At 46.7% G+C, this 14,483-nt stretch overlaps 1 protein-coding gene across 1 annotated transcript in view; it reads right to left on the bottom strand.

Moving 5' to 3' along the window:
* Positions 1-904: 904 nt before the first annotated feature.
* Positions 905-14,483, bottom strand: part of LOC104853974 (carboxylesterase 3) — a 30,751-nt gene continuing 17,172 nt past the window's right edge. The window contains exons 6-14 of the mRNA XM_010612188.2: positions 13,878-14,031; positions 13,678-13,782; positions 12,324-12,425; positions 11,806-11,946; positions 5,668-5,748; positions 4,424-4,571; positions 3,582-3,731; positions 3,348-3,426; positions 905-3,243 (exon numbers count right to left, since the gene is read on the bottom strand). Of these exons, the coding sequence (XP_010610490.1) occupies positions 3,048-3,243; positions 3,348-3,426; positions 3,582-3,731; positions 4,424-4,571; positions 5,668-5,748; positions 11,806-11,946; positions 12,324-12,425; positions 13,678-13,782; positions 13,878-14,031 (1,156 nt within the window). The 3' untranslated portion in view covers positions 905-3,047. The remainder of the gene's footprint in view (positions 3,244-3,347; positions 3,427-3,581; positions 3,732-4,423; positions 4,572-5,667; positions 5,749-11,805; positions 11,947-12,323; positions 12,426-13,677; positions 13,783-13,877; positions 14,032-14,483) is intronic.

The following is a 14,483-nucleotide window of genomic DNA, read 5'->3' as shown; positions in this document are numbered from 1 at the left end:
AGCCTCCCGAGCACTGGGGTTATGGGCAGGCACCATGGCGCCCAGTCAATGTAGGATTTAAAGAACTAGCTATGAGAGGATAGGAAACCCAGATCTGGGGAAGTAAGATCTACTCACAGCTCTAACTGGCCCCTGTCTTGTCTTCTTTTCTCTCTTCATCATCTTCTGCTGGGCTCCACTGTGGGTTGTGGCTACATCATTAGGAGTATGGAACTCAGGCTACAGGGGGTGAGGGAACATCTTCCTTCTGCTGCCGAAGCTCCTGACACAGTTAGCCCCAAGCACCCTGGAGTATATCTGAAATCACAGGTCTAGCAGGGGAAGGGAATGGGAAGGGTCTCCAGTCCTGGGGGCCAGCCACACATAGTTTCCCTTACCCAAATGTACTGTTCCTTGGCCAGTTCTGTGTGGGCCTTATGAGCCAGTCTTGCTAACAGATGACCCCTGCTTTTCCCACCTCTCTGCAGAGAAGGAATAACCTCTCACCTGGCCCATATGGAAAGCAATTGTGCCTGGGAAGGCACCTCAATGGGATGTTCAGGTTACATAGGATCCCATCCGTATGCACATGGGCCAGGGGACATTGAATAGGCAACCAGGTCAGCCAGGTGCCCTGGTGTAGCATTATCTTAGGGATAAGCAGAATCAGCTCTTGGGAAGTCAGATGTTATTTTTCCACAGATCTTGCAAGAGTTTTCCTGAGAACATTCATAAGTTTCTTGGCTGCACAAAGGGAACACAGGCAATGATATGGAATGGCCTTTGACCTCCAAGACTGACAGATATGGACTCCAAGTTGACTTAGTTGCTCACCATCTATGTGTTAGTGTGGGTGATGAGGTCCTGGATAGGTTACTAGGTTCTTGTGTGCTATGAACAAAGAACTGGATATGGTATGCGATGGTAAGGAAAAAGCAGCAAAATTTATTTAGAAAACAGTATGCTCAGAGTGATTAGGCCATGCCAGTGGAGACGAAATGCCATTGAGTATTGAAGGTGTTAAAATGTGCCAGATGTAGGGTGCCTCTCATGGGGCTTCCAGAGCATGACTGACAATGTGATTGACAGTGCTTACTCATGTCGCCTGTGGCTACTGCACACGTCCTTCCTCATACTTTACTACTGCAATGGATGAATGAGATGCAGCGTGTATGTACAAACCTTCAATGAGCTCTGAAGAAAGGTTATATAGGTGATTCAGGAGGATCTGGCACACATGTCTCCTGGTTTTGAATTCTGGAATTTTCCAGGGGAGGCTCAGGGGTCTTTCTTTTCTTATCTTTACCTCTGGGTAGTAAGCCTTAGGACAAAGGTCGAGGGGTTGGCCCTGGGGCATTATCCAGATTCAGGTGAGTGGAGGGGAGTAGCTCCATAGCTACAATTGTACTATCTATATTAACAATATAAATTCTTTTTTTTTTTTGGTACTGGGGATCGAACTAAGGACCTTGTGCTTATAAGGCAGGCACTATGCCACTGAGCTAAATCCCTAGCCCCTTCTCTTAACAGATTTAAAAAGCAATTGTATGAAGTACAGTAATGTGTTTATAATGTGTTATTGGTCTGACAACAGATAGATGTGTAATATATTTGCCAGTGACAGAACAAAGGAAATGGGTGGGAGTGAAGCTGTTTCGCTCATGCTGTTCCCTCTGTGTCAGCCATAGGTGGCTGTTTGATATCATTGAAAGCGCTAAAAGATTCGCCATCAGTGATTTATGTGGAATGACCCTCCTTGTGCAATCAAATTAGGGACTCCTAGTTATCCTCCAAAATCCAGCTTATCACCTTCTGCTTTTCTGGACGTACTCTGCAACCCTAAGGACAGAGCCAGATCCTGCAGCCTCTTGCATGGTTTCTACATGCCCAGCCTTATTACATAGACAAGGAACCTAAGTCCTCTGTGACAGGAGAGACCCATCCAAGCTCTTGGGTAACCCAGGCCTAGAGCATGGCTGAGTCTCAGCGTCTGGCCTGGCTGCCTGCAGAGGGGCTTGGTGTGTGTGTGTGTGTGTGTGTCTGTGTGTGAAGGAGCTCTGATCTGAGCCTGTCCTCTTGGAGCCTCTGATCAAAATGGGAGATAATGGAGGAATTTATACCAACTGCCTGTATTTGTCAGGTGACCTCTATGAGGGCAGTCCCAAGTCTGACTTCAGAGGTCCAGGGTACCTTCAAGGCCCTCTTGCTGCTGCCACCAATACGATCTCTTTCTCCAGAACTCTGGCCTGGCATTTGTCATCATTTGTAGGAGCCCTGCACAATGGTGATGCTGGGGAACAAGGAATAGGTGAAGGGCTGGGAGTCTGGGTAGACCAGAAGCCTGGCCACACTCTCCTGACCTGTTCTGCTGTGTCTGGTTGGAGTTCTGGGAGCTGTGTTGAACTCTCCCAGAGGCTGGGTCCTCCAGCTGGGGAGGGATTGAGGAGCCTAGACATTAGGGCTAGGAGTGCACTGAGGATGCAGCTCAGTGACACCAAACCTGCCTGGCAAGCGTAAGGTCCTGAGTTTGATCCCTGGGCTCTAGCTGGTGAAGGCCATGTGAATGTGGGTCTATGGGATTCTAATCTGTCTAGATATCGCCAGATCCTGATCTTGGTGTGGACAACAGAGTGGGGTCAGGTTTATCCACATTTTCTTTTGTAAAGGACGAAGATTAAGACAAGAAACAGTGTGAGCTTAGGGTGAGTTGTGCTGTAATGGATACATATTTAGGACTATGGGGCCCAAAGAAGGAAGGCTTCCTGGGAAAGAGCTTGACCAATGAGCTAGGCCTTTCCAGGAAGGAAGGGGGCAAGGCACTTCAGGGAAAAGCAGGAACTTGTGCAAAGGCCCAGAGGTGGGAAGCAACTTAGTGACATTTCCAAGGGCACTATGCCAGTACTGCAATAGCTGATGCTTAATGGGACATGAGCCCATATCAGCCCAGTTTATGTTAAAGTCTCTTAGCAAGAGTAGAAAGAGGCCACCTGGCTGGGACACTGTCACCCTTTGGGTTGACACCAGTCAAGAAGACCCAGGCCTTGCTTCAAGAAGACCCAGGCCTTGCCTCAGAGCTCCTCTGGGGCCTTCCTGCCTTGCTTCTGTTGATGCCACTGTTGGATCTTGCTGGGGAGTGTCTCTGTCCAGAACTGCATCTGGGCCTCCTTCAGCTTCTGCTTGACCTGTGGCACCAGGCTGATCTCCAAATATTGCTCCAACTGGTTGAATTGGGGCCAAAGAGGCAGCCCCTTGCCATTGGGGTCCCTGGGTAGAAAGAATGAATGAGGACTAAAGCCTCCCGTGCTGTCCTCTTGGGGGCAGATCTGAGTCTTAGCCTCACTCACTTATTTACTCACTCACACACTCACCCTGTTCGGGCAAAGTGGGCCCACTGGGCCATCATGGTGAGGCTCAGCTGCTTCTCTTCCTCTGTGGCCTCTGGAAAGGCTGGTGGGAATGATAGACCTGTATTAAAATCAGGTTGGGCCTGGAGGGGACCCAAGGGGCCCTGTGCTGACTGGAGACCTCTATTCCTGCCAGTCCAGCCTGGCCCTTTGGAGCACAGAAGCCCAGGGATTGCATGTCTGCCTGCCTGCTCTTACCTAGGAGGGTGTTTTCGTCCATGAGGAAAGGACCCCCGAACATGAATGCAATCTCAGCTGCATGGTCAGCCTTCACCCAGGGTGGCTTGATCTTTGCAAAAGAACTGGGTACATGCTGGAATTCATAGAAAAAAATGGGGGTCCCAGAACCTGCAGAGAGGGGGCAAGACTGGAGTCAGGAGTTGATAAAGCCTGGCTTGGTCCTGAATCCTTGACAACACAAGCTCATGGTGACATCAATCCTGATCCTAATAACAATGAAGGCACAATGATTAACAGCAAGCATTTCTGAGCTCTTGCTAAGTGTTGAGCACTCTCTGGGTGCCGAATGTGGGACCTTTCATTTAGTCTTCATAAGATCCTTTGGATTAGATTGTAATTATTTCCATTTTACAGATGAGGAAAATGAGGCACAGAGGGGTGTAGAGTCTTGCTCAAGGTCATAATGTTAAGAATTTGGGGGATAATCTAGAGCTGTGTCTGGGATCAGCTGCCAGGCTTGGAAGAAGCACAGCTTCTGCCAGAAAAAGAACCAGAAGAGGTCAAAGTTGCCCATGAATAGAATAAATCCCCTTTAATTGGTGATGGGCCCTTCTGTATGATTTGTGACAAGCCATGGTACCTCTCTGAGCTTTTGTTTTCTCCTCTGCAAGGTATTGTTCTAGAGACAGCTGTTACTATTGTGATACTTCATGCCAGAAAAAAGAGGTTTGGGGAGGCAGAAGGGCACAGGGTTCAAGGCATTTGGGGAATCTGCACCTGTCAACACACGTTGCCTGTGATATCCCAGTTCTTGGGCTCAAGTGGGGCTGGGTGAGGCAGGTGGCCAGGGACGGGCTTACCTTGGAGTTGTCTTGAGAAATTCAAAGCAGGGATGTTGAAAACAATATCGCCAGCCAATTCCTGGAAGTCTTCACGTCTGGGTTGTGCATCTGAGTCATTGCCTAGATACTGGTCTATGACCATGGACATCATCTCAGGAGGTATATTCTGGGCCAAGAAGTCAGGGTTAGGTCTGTTCAAGTCCTTTCCAAAAGCTCCCTTCACATCCAGGGGCTCATACTACAGGGCTCAGCCACCTGCCTTCCACCCTGGCAGTTCTAGCTGGTGTCTAGGTAGGAGAAGCTCAGGTCTGGAGTCATATCCTAGCTTGGTGGTCACTCCTTGGCTGTGTGACCTCAGACAGGTGTCTTATCCTCTCTGAATGTCAGTTTCTGCCTGGCAGGGTTGTTTGGCAGCCTATGTAAAGTCGCTAGCACAAAGTCTGGCCTGGAAATAGATATTCAGTTGAAGTTAACTTGGAAATAAGAGAAAGAACAAATGATAGGGGTTCCCCACAGCTCCCAAGGGCTGTACTGAGGATATATGAATGGGGAGGCTCTAGGGCTTTTAAGGAAGAGAAGTGCACATAGATTGAGCACTTCTTTTGAGTCAGGTCTCACTATACAGTCCAGGTTGGCCTACAACGTGAGATCCTCCTGCCCCAGCCTCCTGAGTGCTGGGATTACAGGCATGCACAATCACACCTGGCTCCTGGTAGACTTTTCAAATGCAGTATTCTTCTTATAGGTGCTCAGCTGAGTGGAAAATATCATTCTCATCTATAAGAATGGACCCAACCATGTGGCCAGAGCTAGGATTTGACCCCAGCTCCATCTGGCTCCATATCTGACAGTGTGTAACAGCTGAGGCTCTGGGGTCAGACAGAGCTGCCTCAAACTGACCCTGGCCCTTATTCACTATGAAGCCTGAGCCTCAGTTTCCTCATCTATAGAATGGGGGATAATGAAAGCCCTACTTCACAGAGCTGCAGTTAGGATGGAAGCTGATGAACGCCTGTTGTAATGTTCAGCATGGCTCAGTCCCTGGAACATAGGTCATGCTCATAAGGGGGCAGTTTTTATGGTGACAATAAAGATAATGACAGTGATTTTCCTCTGAGAATTACATTAACTCCACATAGATTCTGGGGTGGAACCAAAATTCGATAGATGGACCAAGGTGTGGGCAGCTGTGGGTGTTGGAGGGTAGGAGAGACTCCTGGATTAGATGCACACCAACCTCTTCCCTCTGCCTTTTGCCTTACCAGACTGGCCAAGAAGGGCTTCAAGAGGTCCGGTATGTGCTCCCGGCTCATCTGCTCCATCATATCCAGCATACCCAAGGCCTGTAGGAATACCAAGGCATATTCAGTTCAACTAACTGCTGCCCCCAGATGTACTCCCAGCCCTGGCAGGAAAGCATTCACAGCCCTGTTCAGAAACTCATTACAGAGCCACATGTGGTTAAACCCACTAGTCCACAGACCCCAGAAGATAAACCTCAAACTGGCAAAGGATGTGGTGGCTGGGGACAGTAGCATCACATACAATAGGCAGTAGCTGATGGCAGAACCTTAGAGAATGAGAGAATTACTCAAAATTTTTACAGAATAACATCAAGACCCCTGGGACTATAGCCGGAGCCACAGGAAAAGTTAAAAAGGCCAAATGTTGGCTTCACATGCTACAGTTTTAGAAGTACTGGACTCAGAAAGCTCTGACTCTCTGGACTCAAATCCCAGCTCTGCCATTTACTAGATGCATGACTTACACTCTCTGTGCCTCAGTTTCCTAATCTGTCAAAGAGGAAGGACAATGACCTGCCTCATACTATTGTTGTGAGGATAGAATTAGTGTATAGAAGGCCTGACAATTTTAATGAGGTGGCCAAGTGCTTAAGGCGCTAGACAGCTAAAAGGCCTGACACAGAGTAAGCACTATGAGAGCCAAACTATTTATTAAAGTTCACTTCATCAACCCCTTAACTCTGTTAACTGTGCAGAAAATTAACATATGAATAAATAGTGTGCTAACTCCTAGTGTTACAGTTTATATCTACATATCCCCCAAAAGCCTTATATGATCATACGTGGGGCTTTTGGGAGATGATTGGATCATGGAGGTGTAATACTTATCTGTGTGGATTAGCTCACTGATGAGTTCTTGGCTAACTGTGATGGTGGAAGGTGAATCCTGGTTGGAGGAAGTGGGTTACTGGGGGTGTGTGGCCTGGCAAAGTCTATCACCATCTCTCCTCTCTTGATCTTACTGTGCTTCCTGTTGCCATGCCTTGAGCTGTTTATCCTTTGCTCTGCTAGTCAAAACTACAGACTGAAACCTTTATTAACTGTGATCCAAAATAAAGCTTTTCTCCTTTGTGTTGTGGGTGTTGGGTATTATGTCTTGGTGATGAGAAAGTAACCTGAGATACTCAATACATGTATCTCTGAAGGTGAGCTCATTTGGAGAACGTGTCTTTGGGAAGCTAATACAGTTATGTTAAGATGATTGCAAAGGTAATCATTATGGTTAGATTTCATCCAATATGACTGGTGACCTTGGAAGGGTGAAACAGCGACAGAGGAAAGATAATGTGAAGATACTGTGAAGGGGGAAATTCTACAAGCCAAGAAATAGCTGAGGCTACCAGAAGCCGGGAGAGAGGCTGATCGTCTCTCATAGCACTCAGAAGAATTCAACCATGCAAACACCTTGATTTCAGATTTCTAGCCATCCTGTGATATAACAGCTCGCTTGCATTCATTCATTCATTTTTTTTTTTAATGAGACAGGGTGTTAATACGTAGTTCAGGCTATCCTTGAACTAACTATGTAGCCTAGGCTAGTCTCAAACTTGTGGCAATTCTTCTGCCTCAGCTTCCCAAGTACTGGGATTATAGGTGTGCACCACCACATCCAACTGAGATGACAGCTTTCTGTTGTTTAAGGGCCCCAGATGGCACTTTCTTATGGCAACCCTAGCAAACTATTGTAATAGTTTTGTAAAAGAACAAAGATTGAGAATGTCTATTTCCTAATTTCAAAGTTACTTCAAAATCATAGCAATTGAGATAGTGTGGTAGTGGCATAAGGATAGACACAGAAATTATTGGGATAGATTTGAGAGTCTAAACATTATGCCTTTACATTAACAGTCAGTTGGGCTGGGGATTTAGCTCAGCGGTTTGGTGGCCTGCCTCGCAAGTGCAAGGACCCGAGTTCGATCCCCGGTACCAAACAAACAAACAAAACAAACAAACAAAAAATTACATTTACAGTCAGTTGATCTTCCAGAAGGGTGCCATGAAGGCAATTCATAAGGAAAGAAATGTTTTCAATAACATGGGGTTAGGACAACTGGATAACTATATGCAAAAGAACCTCTAACACCATATACAAAAACTAACTTCAAAGCTTCTTATGGAGGTGGATGCCTGCATTCTCAGCTCTCCAGATGGCTATGATAGGAGGATAGCAGGTTCAAGCCCATCCCTGGCAATTTAGTGAAATATATGAAAATATGAAATAAAAAAAGGGCTTGGGAGGTTGCTCAGTGTGAAGGCCTTGAGTTCAATTGCTAGTGCCCAAATCAACCAACCAAATGAAAAACAAAAAACAAAAACAACAAAAAAACCCCAACAAAACATCTCTTTTTTTGGTACCGGGGGTCGAACTTAGGACCCTGTGCTTGTGAGGCAGGCAGCAGAACCACTGAGCTAAATTCTGGCCCAAAAAACCAACAAAGCTGCTAATGAATCACAGACGTAAAGATAAAGAGCTAAAATTGTAAAATTCTTAGAAGAAAATATAGGACTAAATCTTTGTAATTTTGATTAGGTGAAGGATAAGCCACAAAAGAAAAAAATATATGAACTTCATAAAGATGAAAATTTTTTTTTTGGTACCAGGGATTGAACTTGGGTCCTTGCGCTTGCAAGGCAGGCCACCGAACCGCTGAGCTAAATCCTGGCCCTAAGATGAAAAATTTTTGTTGCAAAGAAAATTGCCAGGAAAGTGAAAAGGCAATGAACAAATGCACAAAATGGAAGTAGGCACAAATCCTACCTGATAAGAAACTTGTATTCAGAATATGTAACTCAGTTGGGCAAAGTGGTGTATGCCTGTAAATCCTAGCATTCTGTGTTCTCCAAGGGTTCATGTGTAAGAAGCTTGAGCCACCCATGTGACAGTGTAGGGATTTGACAAATCTTTAAGAGGTGGGACCTAGTGGGAAGTGTTCAGTCATTGGGAATTTGTGCTTGGAAGAGATTAACAGTACTCACAAGATCCCTGCTTAGTTCTCCCAAGAGCCAAATGTATTATGAAAGAGCCTCTCTCTTCCTGTCTAATGATACCCCACCCCACACACATGTTCCTGCCATTGATAATACAATATTGTATTATCAGGACCTTGCTCTTGCAAGGCAGGCAGCAAAACCACTGAGCTAAGTCCCCAGCCCTATTAATACAATCTTGCAATTTGTCATCTGGTGATAGAATGAGACTTGGGAATGTGGAGTGGGACAGCTTTCCTAGAGCCAGTACCAGGTCATTGGACTTTCAGCCTCCAAAACTATGAGGCAAATAAACCTCTTTTCTTTACAAATCACCTAGACTCTCATGTTTCCTCGTAGTAATGGAAAACTAATATATTCGCACAAAAACTTATATGGGAATGTTCTTAGGAGATTATCCACATGGCCAAAAAGGAGGAAACAATTCAGTATGGTTTACATCTAGATGTTCCCCCAAAGCCTCATGTGCTCATAGGTAGGGCTTTTGGTGTTTTTTTTCTTGTACCAGGGTTCGAGCTTGGGACCTTGTACTTGTGAGGCAGGCAGTGGCACCACCAAGCTAAATCCCTGGCCCTAGGTAGGGCTTTTGGGAAGTGGGTAGATTCTGAGTGTGTGATACTGAATTTAGCGTATATGAATATGGATTATGTTTGTATAATAACTGGATCAGCCACTGATTGGATTAGGGATTTTTTTTTTTTTTTGGTACCAGGGATTGAACTCAGGACCTTTTGCTTGAAAGGCAGGTGTGGTGCCACTGAGTTAAATCCCCAGCCTTAGAGTAGGGTAATTCTGAGTGTGGTTGAATGGATTTATGGAAGACAGAAGGCCTATCCTGGGTGTGGGAGCCACTAACCAATAGACTTTTAGCCTGAGTAGAATAAAAAAGGGAAGGAAGGCTTGCTGCTTGCTGTCTGCCAAACCATGAACTGTTTGTCCTCGCCACACTGCTTTGGAGCCACTCTACTATGGACTGAAACCTCTACAAACTGAGCAAAAATAAACCTTTACTCCTTTAACTTGTGGGTGTCAGGTATTTTGTCCCAGCAATGAGAAAAGTAACTAAGACACAATCCAAATGTGTATCAACTGATGAATGGATAAACAAACTATGGTATATCTATCTATTCTATTGATGCTCTGGCCATAAAAAGGAATGAAGGCCTGATACATGCTATACTTTGAATTAACCTTGAAAACATCGCGAAATAGATCAAACCCCAGAAGACATCTATTTTATGTTTCTCTTTTGATGAAATGTCCAGAATAAGTGCATAAATAGATGTGACAGAAGTAGATTACAGACAAACAGTTTAGAGGTTGTCAGGGGTAGTGGGAGGAGACTAGAGAGTGACAGCTAATAGGATCAGAGCTTCTTTTTAGAGTGATGCAAATGTTCTGGAATAAGATAGTGAAGGTTTCACAACTTCGTGAATATACTAAAATGCACTAAATACTATGCTATATGGAGGTGAGTTTTATGATGCATAAATTATATCCTAATAAAGCTGATTTTTTTTCTTTAAAAATTTTTTTTGAGACAGGGTCTTGATATAGAGCTCCGGCTGGCCTCAAACTCATGGCGATCTTCTTGCCTCAAACTTCCGAGTGCTGAGATTACAGTTATGTGCCACCATACCTGGTGAGGGCATATATTTTGAGATGGAGTCTTGTTATGTAATCTAGGTTGACTTTGAACTCACTATGCAGCCCAGGATAGCCCTAAACTCAAAGCAATCCTCCTGCCTCAGCTTTCTGGGAACTGGGATTACAGGTGTGCACCACCGCACCTGGCTGCAAATGCCGGTAAGTTTGCAATAAAAACCTGGAATCTGAAGTTGAGTTTAGGAGGTACTATGGCAATGGTCATATATAAGAAGTATGGGAGGGGGAAACAGTTTCATGAAGAGTATCACACTCTCTTGCCATGCTTAAACTTTGAGCATGTATATTTAGTTAATATTGAACTAGCTGAAAAATGTATACTTGCAAAAAGAAATGTATACTTGCATTCACATGGATACCAAGGTGAGTCAGGAAACCCCTGCACTGGTGATGCGGTGAGCAGCTCTTGGAACCACAGATTGCTGAGAACCATCCTTGCTACCAGCTATGTGCAGGTCTTGGCAGCCAGCTACATTGGGTTTCTGTAAAATTTACACTTACCAACTCTAAAAAGTTGACAATGTGGAGGTGAAGCTGCCTGCCAGAGTGTGGCACAACAGCCTAGAAATGACAGAGCTTCGTCCTTCAAAGTAAGGTTACATGAGCTTCTACTGTAAGCCAATACTTCTTTTGGGAATGATTCCAAAGGAATAAGGGATAAAAATTGTGGATATAAAGATATTCCCTACACTGTTAACTGCAGTGGTATAAACTAGAACCTGCTCAAATGCCAAAGTGAAATTTTTGTGTGGGGTTTGCAGGTGTGAAAAGCAGTTGCTGGATTGGGGTTGTGTGTAGATTAATGGTAGAGTGCTTGTCTAGCATTCATGAGGCCCCAGTCTTCATTCCCAGCCCTGAAAATATTAAAAAAGTAATTGCGATGAATATGGGTAGACAAGTAAGAATGGTGCAAGATTCTCATGCTCTTGTCTGGGGGAAAGAATGATATTGACACTACTGTGGGAAATTCTGTGCCACTGGAGTAGACTGGAAGGTTCTTGGCCTGTGATGTCCCCACTGACTTAATGCTATTTGAAACCTGAGTCTCAGGTTGTCAGTCAGTCCAGCACAGTCACCCTAACCAGTCTCACAGAGCCTGATACATAAACCAGACACCAGCAGAAATCTGCTGAGACTCAGTACTGCACAGAAGACCTCTTTGTGTAAAACTTGACCTCTGGAAAGGGAAAGTTTGCTTTGTGAAAGTGAAGTTGGGGCCGGGGATTTAGCTCAGTGGTTTGGTGGTGTGTCTTGCAAGAGCAAGGACCCAAGTAAAGAAAATGAAGCTGGATGATTTTTAGTTGGTGACTCTAAAACCTCTGTAAGCCTCAAGTTTCTCACCCACCAGATGGGAATAACAGGAACATTCAGCACACAGGATGGTAGTGATGGTCACAGCCTTGAAGGGGAGTGATCACCAGAGTCACCCTATGGGACACTCACCCTGGGGATGAGCCATCCAAACTCATGATTGTTGACACCTATGAGGAAGGGTACAGGGTGGAATTGCCTGTCCTTCAGGAGCTCCTCAGGGCTTTTGGGAAAGAAAGAGCCATCGATGCTGTAGGTAGAGACTACCATTTTCTGCAGGAGAAAGCAAAACAGAAACCCATCCCCCGACACCCCTGTCAGGAACAAGCCTCAAAGGATGAGGCCCCAGGAGTCACCTTGCTGTGGGTCTGAGTGCCTGAGGCTTCATGGAAGATGAGGAGATGGAGATTACTGGAGTCTGGGGCCCAGAGGGAGTCAGGAGACCTGAACAAGTGTTGCTTCCAAGTAGATGCAGTCCCCAGAAGACAGGGCCAACCCTTGGGGCCAGGGGCAGTTCTCAGTCCCTTTCTCTGATGGAGAGCTGCTCCAAGCCCCATCCCAGATGGGTGACTTCCCATCTGTCCCTGCAGGAGCTGGACAGGCGCTCCTCTGGGCCTCTGCTTGTCACCATCCCCACAGAGGTGGCATACCGATGCTTGGGCATGGATCAGCTCCTCTCCTTTCTTCTGCCGAAGGCACTGTACCAGCTCAGCCGGGGAATCAGAGCTGCAGGCCAAGGAGTCTGCAAGGCTCTGGGGACAGACAGAAATACCCTTCTTCTCAGCCCCCTACCCCTGCCCTCCTGTGGAAGGGGGTGCACCTGTAGGACTGGGCTGTGATATCACAGACCAAGTCCAAGCCTGACCAAAGACCTGTCACCACCTGTGGGAGGCCTCCCTTTCCCCGTGTGTACCTCAATGACACCCAACTATGACTGCCTCCCTCCCTCCCTCTCTCTTTTTGATTTTTTTGAGACAGGGTCTCACTATGCAGTTCAGTCTGGCCTTGAACTTACTATGTAGCTTAGGTGGGCCTCAAACTGGCGGCAATCTTCTTGCCTCGATCTCTCACGTGCTAGGTTTACATGCATGCAGTACCACACGTGGGTTTTATTTTTTATTTTTTTATTTTTTTTTGCTTGGAGAGAACATTTCCCTTTGAGACCTGTGTCCTTTGATGTGTCATTCGTAATAGCTTGTGGAGTGAATGACACGAGAAGGGGTTGGAGAGGGAGGGCATCAGTGTGGGCACGCCCTGGAAATGAATGGTGGGGATGCTGAGACTGCAGCAGGGCCAGGGGGTCACTGAGAAATGGGGCTGGAAGGACAAGTGTGCTTCAGGCGACACAGCGAAGGACCCTGAGTTCATGGTGGAGACAGTCTCTCCTGTCACAATGAGGAGACGGGCAGGGAAGCTGCTGCTCTTATGCAGACAAGAGGCAATATGCCCTGCTGCAGGCTCAGACTTGTTGCCCTCCTGCTTCTTCCTGCCCTCTGATCCAGTGCAGTTTGAGGTTCCTATAATGCCCAGCACCTTCACTTCCAGCTCATCCCTACCTGAAGCTTCCTGCTTCCAGGACCATGACTATCTCATACCTGCAGCCTAAGCAGTTGCAGTGCCCATTTGGGAAACCTTCTGTGGCATCCCCTGGTGACTTTTCACAAGGTCCTCAGTGAGGACCGAGGGTGGGATCTGGAGGCTGAATGGCGATCTCTCTGGCTGGGAATGCAGGGATCCCTAAGCATTCTTGGGGAGAGATGTGCTCCCCGAGATCCTACCCTGGGGAATGGGCCAGAGAGTCTGCTTCTCCACAAAGTGACAGCCGACGGCCCATCCCCAGGAATGCACTGGAGTTTTCTCTGAGCTTCTGTGTTTTCTTTATCCTAGTGGGTTCCTCTTTGAAACAAGGATCTCCTATGGGTGACTATTCCTGACTTAGACCTCTGAGCCAGCACATCATGGGATGTGTGGAACACATGGAATAAGAATGAAGGAAATGCAGACCTGAGCTTTGAGCCATAAATCAGACCCTCTTAACAGTGGGACAAAGATGACTCCACTCTGTGCAATGGCTCTGTGGAACAGTCCTGTGGCCATTGGAGACAGCACCTGGGTGCAGCAGAGAGGACGGATCATTGTCAGCAGAGGACAAAGGAAAAATCTGGGACCCCAACCATAATTGCTAGATGCCTGTGGTGACTCACCAGGGCAGAGACAATGGAGGCACCCGCAGATCCACCAAGGATGGTGACACAGTTGGGATCACCCCCGAAGGGAGTGATGTTCTCCTGCACCCAGCGTAGAGCGGCTACCACATCTAAGAAGCCCTGGTTGCCAGGCACATGCTTGTCCCCAGTGCTAGGAGCAGGACGAGGTAGTGGTTAGTTCAAGCTGGTCCTCTGGACATTTATTTGTTGGCCTTGGTGGGTTTGCTTTGAATCAGTCATGAGAACGGTGAGAACCTTTCTCTGCTCCCAAAGTCTGGCCTGGGTCTGAACCATGCTTGTTCTCTATATGCCCAGTCTGTGGTATGGGCAGGCCCAGCGGGGCAGCTAGCCAGGGCTGGCTTTCAGGTGGCTGCCAGAGCTTGTTGCTTTTTGCCCCCATACTCTGCTGAGACATGAGCCCCCTCCCAGAAACTAATACTCATTGCCCAATGGGCCAAGGCCAAGCTCAGTGTACAATTCTGGTCTTATTTTTGCCCCTCCCCTGAGATGAACTTTGGAGAGCAAAGCTCCTTTCTTTCTTTTCTCTCTCTCTCTCTCTCTCTCTCTCTCTCTCTCTCTCTCTCTCTCTCTCTCTCTCTCTCT

This window comes from Fukomys damarensis, unplaced genomic scaffold (genome assembly GCF_012274545.1).
Source record: "Fukomys damarensis isolate Sample0158 unplaced genomic scaffold, DMR_v1.0_HiC HiC_scaffold_32, whole genome shotgun sequence".
NCBI lineage: Eukaryota > Metazoa > Chordata > Mammalia > Rodentia > Bathyergidae > Fukomys > Fukomys damarensis.
The sequence above is the reverse complement of the archived record's forward strand: the minus strand, read 5'-3'. Positions and strand labels throughout refer to the sequence as shown.